This window comes from Manduca sexta, chromosome 25 (genome assembly GCF_014839805.1).
Source record: "Manduca sexta isolate Smith_Timp_Sample1 chromosome 25, JHU_Msex_v1.0, whole genome shotgun sequence".
NCBI classification, from domain to species: Eukaryota; Metazoa; Arthropoda; class Insecta; order Lepidoptera; family Sphingidae; genus Manduca; species Manduca sexta.
In genome coordinates, this window is record NC_051139.1 from 2,332,347 (window position 1) to 2,344,814 (window position 12,468).

General features: G+C 34.1%; 1 protein-coding gene across 9 annotated transcripts in view; it reads left to right on the top strand.

Moving 5' to 3' along the window:
* Window positions 1-12,468, top strand: part of LOC115440763 (rho GTPase-activating protein conundrum) — a 123,482-nt gene that overhangs the window by 76,193 nt on the left and 34,821 nt on the right. Inside the window, exon 1 of one of the 9 annotated variants that reach the window (XM_030165207.2) lies at window positions 4,493-4,603. The exons of 6 other annotated variants lie outside the window; for them this stretch is intronic. In XM_030165207.2, the coding sequence (XP_030021067.2) occupies window positions 4,573-4,603 (31 nt within the window). In that variant the 5' untranslated portion in view covers window positions 4,493-4,572. Of the gene's footprint in view, window positions 1-4,492; window positions 4,604-8,781; window positions 8,877-11,340; window positions 11,587-12,468 lie in introns of those variants that run through there. 2 more of the 9 variants (XM_037442611.1, XM_030165206.2) reach the window with 2 other exon arrangements.

Here is a 12,468-nt window from a genome sequence, read left to right on the forward strand (position 1 = left end):
AATAAAGTTTTTCAGGCTAAAGTTTTCCGTTATAAAAGTAGTAGTTTCCCGGGAGCCTCTCAAACTGTCTCCATACCAAATTTCATCTTAATACGTTGGGTAGTTTTTGAGTTTAACACGTTCAGGCAGACAGATGCAGCGGGGGACTTTTGTTTTATAATATATTTTTTAGAACTTTTTAAGAGGAATAATCCCGTCATACATCATTGTTGCATAACTTTAACCGTTTACGCAGCGCACGCAACGGAAGCTCTCAAAACTAATAATTTTTCCCCGTTTTTGCAACATGTTTCATTACTGCTCCGCTCCGATTGGTCATAGTGTGATGATATATAGCCTATAGCACTACACTAATAAAGAGCTATCCAACACAAAAAGATTTTTTCAATTCGAACCGGTAGTTCCTGAGATTAGTCATTACTGCTCCGCTCCTATTGGTCATAGCGTGATGATATATAGCCTATAGCACTCCACGAACAAAGGGCTATCCAACACAAAAATATTTTTTCAGTTTGGACCGGTAGTTCCTGAGATTAGCCATTACTGCTGCGCTCCTATTGGGTATAGCGTGATGATATATAGCCTATAGCACTCCACGAACAAAGGGCTATCCAACACAAAAAGAATTTTTCAATTTGGACTGGTAGTTCCTGAGATTAGCGCGTTCAAACAAACAAACAAACTCTTCAGCTTTATATAATAGTATAGATAACCGATACGTCGCTATAACCGGAGTCATTATAACCGGTCTTTACTGTATATATTTTTTTATTATGATCTATGTGTAAGATGTAACTGATTGTAGCAGAAAACGTAGGGAAAATGACTTAAATATTCAATGTTAAAAATACTATGTATTTTTTTTATTCACGACAAAGTGACCCTACTACACCTGATGATATGTGCAGTGTGTGAGGGTGTCAGAAGCGCACAAATGGCTTGTTTTAGAAAATATATTTATTCCTGGTCCATTGTTATATTCTTATGAAATGAAAATTATTGATAACATAGCTAGTTAAATAGCCCTTAAGGCAAATCAGTACAATAAACGAAAATAATACATCAACTTTTTGCCATGCCATAGTATTGTAAACACACTATACGCACATATTATGTAATTTAAAATCCCGGAACGAATTTAAGGTAAAAAAAATATTGACAAAGAGAACATGCAAAGCATGCGATAATATTAAAAAAAATAATTCCTAGTCATCAATGCGTGAGTAAAAGTTCTTAACGCACCAACAAGAACAATAACCATTCCCACGTATAATTAGCATTTTTATACACTCTGCCTACCCCGCGGAAGGGAACCTGCTCCCACGCTCCTGGGAATCAGAGTTCACTCGAGGGTCAAGAGGGTAAAGGAACTTGATAGAGTCAATAAATTGAGTCCTGATCGAATAAGATCATTGGCGTGATTCGATATCAGATGAGGTGTATACTGTATAAGTAAGTTGATGGAAGGAATACAATATGGTAAATAGAATGAAATCAGATGAAATTCAAAATTTTGAAATACCAAGCACTGCGTTATGTACCTAAACGTAACATGTTAAGTTTGAAAATGCCCTGTAGTTGGCAACGTCCTTAAAATACAATGTATGCATGCTGCTTCTAGATGACCGTAGGCTTAGTTCTTAGACTTAAACTTATAGCCGTTTTCAATAAATGATCCCAATCTCAATCTTCAATCTGATTCCAAGACTGAACCAATCAAAATAACTCATTTGTAAGCATGTCAAAAATACTTTGTTCTGATTGGTCCATATTTGAGATAGATCGATTTCCTATTCGTTGGTCTTCCTTCTGATCATTATTTATTTATAGAAATTACTATACCTAATACTATGTCTACATTATTTTGATCATATGCGTACGCCACTTGTATTTAAATGCGAAGCGTTGGTATGTACGGATGTTTGTGTGCGTTCAGCAGCGCGCAGCATTTGAGACATGTGTAAAGCTGGTAAATAATAACCTATTGCTACCGACGGCTTCTTATGGATGGTTGTGTGTGTGCGCGTGTTTAAAGTATTATAGTTTCAGTTTCATGATGAGACATATGTAAGGAGTTTTTAAGTATTTGAGTGCATTGGGAAGTAGGTACACAGTATTTAATATTGACAAATATTTCGACTTTGTTATAGTGTCATTTTGACATTGCGTTAAACAGAACTACTTAAGGAGACCTCTTTATTTCTTTTATCTTTTGTTATTCCACGTTTTTAAGTAGTACATTATAACTTCATGGCTCTTAATAGTGTTAGGCGAACACAGATTTGATCCGGATCAAGCCCCAGAACAATGACGTCATAAAATAAGTATTCACCGAAAAGTAGACAACATTATGACCGCTCGACCACTTGACATTTTAATACGATATACGTACGTGTACAGCATAGTCGTGTCCCGTGTACTGTCGTCTTTATTCTCGCTCTGTGTATTCGAAACGCATCCAACTCCTTGAGATCGTTCGAAAAGGTTCGAAGATATTATGATAAACACGAATTGAAACGCTTTGACATGTTTGTATTGTTTGACAGAAATAGATGCCTAATTTTTTGAATTCCGAAGGCGCGTTCGATATTTAAATTTAAAAATTAGCATCAAATCGATGTTTGGAGGATTTTTAATAAATGCGTTAAGTTCCCAGCATGTGCTTTAAGTTAAAAGTGGAAATAATATAGAATGTGGCATGACAGAGTCCTTAAGCGTAGATCAAATTTAGGTTTTCCTTGTTTAAAAATAGATGTCAATTTCGCTTGTTTTTTTATTGATTAGAAACATACGATAGATAGGGCAGTTCCGTTGACAAAGTACACTGTCTTGCAAAATAATGGTAACACTAAATACGGAACAATACGAGGACATACCGTTACAATCGCGGCCAAATATATTCGCCCACTCGAACGGGGATAGTGTGTTAAGTGCATGTGTACTCGCCTAGAATCGAGAATCAAAGATCGGCCCGCTTGATTCTGGTGGACATACGTATGGGCCACTTTAGCGGGAACATTCTATTGGGGTTAATGGGTGGCATAGTTTTAAGCAATCAGAGCATTAGCTACACTCACATCTACTTAACTTAATGGATCCTTACTTTCTTTTTAATGGCAATGTAGTTCAAAAAAGGCGAGGAAAGATTTTTTTTTTAATTTTGTGTTTGGACGTCCAAAAATGTTCAGCAGAAAACATAGCAGACGAAACAATTTTGCAAACTTTTGCTGACAAGAATACTGGGAGAAAAAAATATTTAAATTCTGCCTACGTAATACTTGAACGCCACCTAATTCTTTTTCCTTATTTGTTAACATATATATGCATTTTCAAATTCAAAACACTATTCTTTTGTTTTCAACCATAAAGTGTAATGACACGTTCTTGTTAATATCTTTGTAACGTATCACAATGGAATCCGCTTCGAATATCACCATCGACGTATATCTTGCAGTTATGCAGTCCCGTTGCTCGCTTCCTGAATATGTAATGCTGCATAAATTACTGTAATTAGCAGTGAACACTCCAATTCCTTCCGAGGATGGGGTATTTATAATGGTTCTGTGTATGGTAAAAACTGAATGCCTTTTGTAATTGCGCTGGCTTGTGCTTGGAATGTTTTGGTTTAAATGTGTGTATGTCGCTGTAAATGTAAAGGAACAGATATTAGTTTGAAATGATTAGTGGAATTGGTATTTTTTTTATATGGACACAACAAACCCACCACTGCACCTAATGGTAAGTGGAGTGTGGTCCAATAGAATGTCGATTGAGGAGATATGATTAGCCCTCAGCAGTCGACATAATTATGCCGGCCTGTTGGAACCGGATATTCACAGGCTGATCCCGAAACGTGACACACTTAAGTTGGTAACTATGGCGGGTTTAAACACCTTGTGTACGGTGGTCGTTATCCAGGCGGATATAAAATATAACCTACAACCAGCGAAGTTTTAGTGTAGTTACCTATTTTCGTCAGTATTTCAAATTTTTGTAATGACAACACAAAATTCTTTCTAGAGTATAGTAACCTGGTTTATATAAATATAGCTGGAAACTTATTGCCAGCAATTTGTTTACAATATAATGTTGTATAATTAATCTGTAATTCTTCTCCAAATAAGACAATTCAATAAATAAATAACCATGTAACACAATATCATCAAACGATTTAGTTATATCTTTTATGTCATAAAGTCCTAAAGTTCCATAATGATTATGCAAAGATTTATTTTTGATTATTAAATTATAAGGAAGTAGATTTTGATGAACCTAACCAGCCATTCTTATAAAACATGAATCTGGTCAAATCTGACCCAAATCATTGACTAAACTTAGTCCCTTTAAAATTTGTTTCATGGACAAACATTTCTATAAATAGAAAAACAAAAAACAAGTCCACATATCTCAGGAGATAAACAGATCACGAGCGGCCGATATTAATAACTGATATGTTATCGAACATCATTTAACTATCATTCGTTCCTCAGATCAGTATCTGAGTGGTACATTAACTGCGTATTATGCGAAGTGCTCCTTTTTCACCCATTATAATATTAATGGGAACTAAACATGAAGATCTATTACTTGGTGTTTTCTTTGAGTAAGTATTTTTATTTTAGATTTTTCGTTATTTAAAACTTAATTTTGTCCAAATTATATTGTGTTTATTTGGCATGAGTTTTCTTTATATGGTATATTTGAAACAATTTTTCGTAAGCCGAACCATTTCTTCAACACTCAGTAATCTCTTTTTCAATTGCCTAAATAATATGTTTTTAAACAATATAACGAATTGAGTTCTCGAAGTCTCTAGAAATAAAGATCTTGTGATGAAACAAAGGCAGTTTTGATTTGAGGAAGTATTTACGTGTGAATTCATTTATTGAAGCGCCAAAGCGTTTCCGTGAATTCATTTACACAGACGCTATTTTTTATGTTAGAATTGAAATAAGCACGTATTTTGTAAATGTGTGTTACGTGGTTTAGAAATTAGACTATTTTTTCTTTAATCAACATTAGGCAACGGGAAAATCGCTTGATGGTCAATGATAAATTTGCATAGCGTGCAGCCATCTTTTTTGTACTATAATGGGAGGATGGAAGCATTTGGAACGCCAAAATATAGCTTTGTACGAACGTCGAGGTTTCAATAATATATCGCGTAAAAATTGAGATGTTTTCTTAATATTTTCTTATCGTGTCGCAGTTTATCGATCACTACTGTGATACGTGTACTGAATTTGTTGTTTCTAAGACAAAAAACTTAGCTTAGTACAAGTAAGTAAAAACATGGTAGAGGTTCGTTTAAAATTGCAATTACAAAATTATCTTTTTACAAAACAATTTCAAGATTCACGCAGAAAGGACAATGCCCAAAACCAGGCTATCTTTGCGTCAGTGATGCGTCTTAACCAAATATTCACGAAAAATCATCATTTTAATTATTACTTCATTTGTATTTATTTCAGTCATAAGCGAATGGGGGTTTAAAAGATATGAAAAAAAAAGTTATTTAATTGTTGCAAATGAAACACCGGATAATGTACTGCTAATATGGCGAATTGATACCAATTCATAACAAATTCCCTTTTTAAATGGAATAAAAAAGGAAATATTATGTACATACATTCAATGTGCCCGTACTTGAATCTATAATATGTGTATTAAATATATTATTCATCTCAAATATATTGTTATAAAATAATATATTTTACTTAATAATTATGACCAAACTCCAAATAGCTAGTAAAAAAAGAGAAAATATTAATTGTTCCAAAAACAAACAAATAGCGACTTGTATTTGCATTGACAGAAATACAATAGTGGGCTAAAACATGTCTGGACTTTATTTTTAATTAATGAATGTATGGGTACAGATTTTTATTACACTGGCAACTGAAATTAATGACATTTTGACACTTCAGATTTGTTTGAATGTTAAATCATTAAAATATTTTAATATATTTTATCTTACTAAAGATCGGAGTGTTTTTTTTATGTATTTTAATGTTGAGTCGAAAAATCCTCTTTTAAAAAACAACGTGTATAGTGTGCGTTTCGAATTTTGAGACAGAAGGCTTTTAGCAAGCAACACAATGTCGTCTAGAGCCTAGACCCAGGACAGTCAATCGAGGCGGCATATCCCGGCGGTGTATTGACTGCACCTCTGCGGCGCCACAGCAAAGACAAGTATATTCCTTGGACGAACTGTCCAGTTTTTAAGTTATGTAGATTTTTATTGATATACCCGAAATGTGGGAAATATTTTGCCAAAGTTAAAGAAAACAGTTTAACAATAATAATAATCCAAACATGTTTACTCAACTTCTACATTATATTTTAGGTTTCAAGGCTGGAATGAGTTTGTGCTGCCTGCTGGAGATCAACTAATAGAGAGGTTCACAGACAACAACATGACATGACCAGACCAGCGCTGCAAGAAGTCATTCACTCACTTCAGGAGTATATATAAACGTGCTGCAGCTATATCAAATTCTTCTTTTTACTTTGGGATGCCAAGAATATATACCTCTATTAAAAATATACATCTACAAAAAAATATGCATCGGATTTCGTGTTTCTGGTTTTATTTTTCTTTCCCTATGATAGTTAACTATTAGCCTAATAAGGCTGTGAAGTGAGTTCCTGGGTTCGATTTCCAGGCCAAGCAACATTTTATCTCGGTATTTTTAACATGAGTTGCCTGGGATCGGAATCCTCCAAATAGGGTTGGCGTCAGGCTTATGCCTTGCCTGCCTTATGGCCGGCCATAAAAACTAAGCTGGATCTATTCTATAATATGTGTTGACGCCATATTGGAGTGAGATAATGGTAGGTGGAAATAAAGATTAGGTAATCCATGTAATAGAATAAGTCGTAAGTCAGAAAAACATATACACAAAAAGTCAGGTAACATATGTATGCTCCGTGAAAAAACTAATATTCCGCCATACTATGTTAGAAGTTCTATTGGAGTTTCGTCTTATCAGATATTTTATTACCTATCAGTTGCTTATGAGGGCGATTAAAGCTAGGTGAAAAGACCGTCCACTAATCGCTTATAGCAATAACCAGTAGGTACTGCAATATTGAACTTAATAGGGCACATAAGTACTTTCTACCTTACATTATTGCAGTCCATACTTAACCTCAAAATAACCGCGCTATAAAAATTCTGATTACTCCGAACTCCCATCGAATATCTAATTGTTTTCAATTTGTATACAAATTAGAATATATTCCCCATAGTTTTGTGAAGGTTTTGTACAGACGCAAGCGTAGCCCAACTCTCATACAAAAATGGGCATTCTCCTTTCATTTAATGATTTGACTACCTCCCATAGTAAAATTTTAAGTGAATAGTAATGTCAATCACCTATATCCAGTATATTAATCTATACTATTATATAAAGCTAAAGATTTTGTTTGCTTGAACGCGCTAATCTCAAGAACTATTGGTTCGAATAAAAACAATCGTAGTGTTAGATAACCCATTTATCGAAGAAGACTTTATGACATCATGATATGACCATTAGGAACGGAGCATCAATGAAAAATGTTGTTAAAACGAGGAAAAATATTACTTTTGAGAGCTTCTGTTGCGTGCTCTGCGTAAATGGTTAAAATTACACAACAATAATGCATGACGGAATTGTTCCTCTTAAAAAGTTCTAAATAATATATTAAAAAAAAATAGTAATATATAGGTTAAGACTATATCCACATCATCGTCATTGTCAGCTCCACGAAGTCCACTGCTGAACATGTCCAATACTTATACAGAAAAAATTTAAGTTAAAGCAGCTTCATATTTTGACGTAGTTACTACATTACTCTCTTCCTATTTTGTTATCCATTTTCTTTATTAATTTGTAAAGTACAATATAATATTTGCATTATCTTAATCAAATGCAGTAATCATTTCACAAGAAAATAATTACGGTAATATGAGGTGATCTAAACAGGATACGTTCGGAAACACCCGATTAGATATAAAAATATACAATAAAACTATTTTAATATCACTATCTATAACCTTATTTTTTATCGATAAATCTGGGTAGAGATACAAATACAACAACCTCTATGGAGGTTACCTTTTCAATCTTGACCCTTATTTCTATCGATTATGATAAAATGCGTAGTTTTATAATAATATCTTTATACATGTTTTTACGTAGCATCTCTTCGTACATGTCTATTCGCACGTATTCTGATTGTTCTCAAAAAGAGTCTGAAAGATTGCAGTTTTTGAATTTAGAATTTTAGGGACGAATGTTCCCTGTTCAATTGAAACACAATTTATATAAGAAAATTTGCATATTATAATATGAATTACAATATAGATTACGGCTTTTTTTCCTTTATCTAAAATAATTTAGATCCAATCATTTGGTTTTATAATAAAACTACCCTTAAATTGGTAGATAATGCCATTGGCGTCAAAATAGTTTTTACTATCTAAATAAAATAAAAACCAAATAATTACACCTTTTTACATTTGAATTAAGAATATAAATAATCTAATCGATTGCTTAATCTCATTTAGTTTTTATCTTTAAGTAGCAAAAGTTAACTTTATGCCATTGGACTTAAACTTGATTTTCTTATCAACTGTAATAAAATCTATTACAAATTACAATCCAAACAGTCACTAATCTATTGTTTTGTTTCTATAGACTTCAACCTCGTTAGTAAATGATTTACGCTTTATCTCTTATCAATGCGGGTTCCGTTTTCGTGGATAAATACAGTTCCCTAGTCAGTATTTTTTTCGCAGTGGCTGTAGTGTTGTCTTCCAATTAGTGCATAAATAAAAATGGTTGTCATATTACGATTTTATACTGGGGATTTTATTTTTGGATCCCGAAGTGGTAAGTTGTCTTTATAATATTATATGAATGTTTTAAAAGATATGTAGCTAATAACTAATTTTAAATAATTATGTGTTACTTGTATGACTTTTGCGTGAGGTGTCTGCTTTCGTTTTTTTTATTTTGAATGTTAGTCCGCATTTTTAACATGAATTTAATTACACATCCATCCCAATATAGTTACTATGACATATACAAGAAAAAAAATATTTTCTTGTCTATACAAGCAGCACAAAGAGTTAGCAATCGGCAAATTACTAATATGCAGTGTGCAATATGAATAAAAATTGCATTTCAGTTGACGCACACATTCCAAATTTGAATCATTGCATTCGAGTGTTTCGCTCTATTTTTCACTTTATTCACGTTTAAATTATTTGCGTTGGATTTGTCATTTGATAACGTTACGTCTACTGCAGAAACCCTTAATTTCAACGAATAGTGTTTTTCGACTATAAAACTTACAGCGTCTACGCGGCGCCTAATATGAAAAACACGTGATATCTTGTAATTTCGATCGTATTCCATTCACATAGGAAACCCGCGTCACGTTTTACTACGCTACAAAAATAATGTATTCGACTGCATGGAACGAAAATATCTCGTCTAGACGATCGGGGTACGTTGACACAAATACTTCGCCATGCGCTTCGCTATTTGGCTATATTTTCTTTATCTAGCTTGCCTATAGAAATGTGAATTTGCCATGCGCTTGGCTATTTGGCTATATTTTCTTTATCTAGCTATAGAAATGTGATTCATTTGAGATTATTCTCAACTTTAACAGTGCTGCTGGTAATGTCCAGATTTGCTGGTAGAGTATATATTTATATACAATAGGATATTTATATCTGTCCGGATAGCGACTACCGTACACAAGGTGTTAAAGCCCGCCATAGTAGCCCACGTGAGTGTCGCGTTCCGGGAGCAGTCTGTGTATATCCGGTTCCATCAGGCCGGCATAATTGTATCGACAATCGGGGGGTAATCATCTCTCGTCATTCGACATTCTATTGGAATCCTCTCCACACCATCAGGTGCAATGAGATTACTTCGCTGTGCCTCTGTGTAAAAAAAATTGCATGCTGACTGAGTCATTTCAATCTTAAAGTTTAATGAGATTTTATTGTGCCAAATCTAACATGAATGTATTATGGCGGTGTGCTTTTCACGTCAAGTTCGTCCAACACGTCATTTATTATGATGGTGATTGACATTTTGCACGTCAGTACGCTCGGGTGCACCCCGTCGCCATACTTGTAACTTGTGTGGAATCGCCAATACATTAGAGGTTTTTTGTATTCTGGTTGAATTATTTGAAGTTATATTCATGGAGATATATTGAACGTCAGGTGCCCATTATTTAGGTTACGCATTACATAAGTACATTTATGTCATACCTAGCTATGATAAAATCATCTCTTTAAATTTGTATATTTCTCAAAAATTATGATAGAAAAAATGATACAACTAAAGTGTTAGATTCTTGTTAGCAGTTCTGTTTCTTCTTTAATTTCACATTACTTCAAATCGATTTTGACTATAAGTAATTGCGGTAAAATATAAAATAAAAACAAACTTTACGCGCATACTGCACATGCTCTACGAACAGCATGGTATGCAAAGAGGAAAATGTATTGTTTATTCTTAGCAACACTGATACGTCTCGTTTGAATATCCTTTCAACATGTCTACATGTATCACTTAGCAAATAAGGCGATGATAAAATTAATTAACTTGTTTTCGTGTGATAACTAACATATCGAAAGATAGGTAACTATCAGGTGATCAAGGAAGTAAAATATAACTGAAAACTACATAATTTACAAAGCAACAAATATTTAGACGTCCCGAATATTCAGGATAACGTTTGTTTTTTACTCCATTTCTTAATCACAAACGGAAATGCCATAACACTTTCCAACGGGAGATGAATTTCGATTGGATCTATAAATACGTGGCGCAACATCCAGGCGAGCGTCGGGAGTCGGGACGCGCAGTGCGTCGCGACGCCGCGTCGACGTCACGGGACTCCGCATTTAATTTTTCGACGTCGATAGTGCCAACTGTGTTTCTACGTCATTGTTGGCCAGTGTTCGTTTTGACAGCTGTCAAAAGTTTTTGTTAAAAGTGTTTTTATTTTTCCTAGCTTAATGGATTTTTAGTGAATTTATGTATTTCGAATTGTGAATTCCATTTAATTTTCAAATGCTATTTAGTCCTTTCTCTTCCTTACATATTTGATTTTAAGGTATTATTTCCCACATTCCCTTACTTCCGTCGTTGCCAAAAATTGCACACCGCAGACATATTAAACCTTATTGCATAAGAAATATCTAATTCACAGCATTATTCATTTTTCCCAATAACGCATATCCTGTTCCGATAGCGACAAGCATTAGGCTAATCTCGAGGCGTCGTTTTGTCTACCGATGACTAACTCTTATCAATGCTATTCTTTCGACGATAACACGAGATCCAGTGACGTATCAATACGAAAGCACGCCTACGAACAAGTCGTCAGCACAGCTTTATCATAGTCTTGGCAACTCTCCTGTGTGATGCATTGTACGTTTATTTCAGTTGTACACAAAAATATTTGGTGTTCATTCAGTGGGTGTTATTAGGACAGGTCAATTTGTGTATTAAACTATATATTAAATGTGTGTCATGGGTGCTTTGTGTCGGTTCCATGCGAAGTATGTTGTTGGTGAGTGTTTTCTGAGTTTGTTTTTGATGCTTATGTGTTGGTTTTGAAGTCTGATTTTGCTTACTACATTTACTTATTTACGCTTTCCGTCTGCCTTGCTTTATCGGTTTACTGCCAGAACCCGCTCTTTTTTCAAAATGCTATATATTATTGGGTGAATTAATTATATTTTTGTATCCATCCCTATTCCCTACTTCTGCGCATGCGCTTCAATAATCTTGAATGTTCAATTATAATGTTCGCGCGAAAGTGTTAACATTAAAGCGAGTGTTAACCCTCATGTCGGGAGAAGTTAACCAAACGCGGGTATAAATTACCCCAAAACAACGTCTGCTCGCGTGGCGGCCGGCGCTGGTTGCGATTCGCGGCTTGTTTACGCTAAGTGAAGTTATAAATTCTGTGTTGTACTTTATTTTCTTCAAGTTGAGATGCTTTTAGAGGTGTTTACTGGTTGCTGGGGTTCGTTTATATCTATTTATGTTACTGTTGGTGTAAGGAGTAGATTATGTTTTAGTGAGTGTAAAAATTACAGGAAATTGGGGGTTTCTTTGTAGGGATTTTTTGTGATGTGAAACTTTGAATGTCAATATTTTACTTTTCATATTTAAGACGGAAACACATATGAGAGTAATCTTAATATTAATTGCAACAAGGATTAAATTTGATAAAAAAAGTCCGTGAAATATACATCTTCCTACTTCTTACGCTAATACTTTCTGGATTAATCTTTGTACTTCTTACGTTAAACCTTTTTGCATTACTTATAATAAAAAAGAAACGCTTATACGTCTAAAGAATGTCAGACTTTTCTCCTTTGCCGTACATATTATCTTTAATGAGAGCAGAATGATTGCGAGAGTTCTTTTTTCATCAAGTAGCATC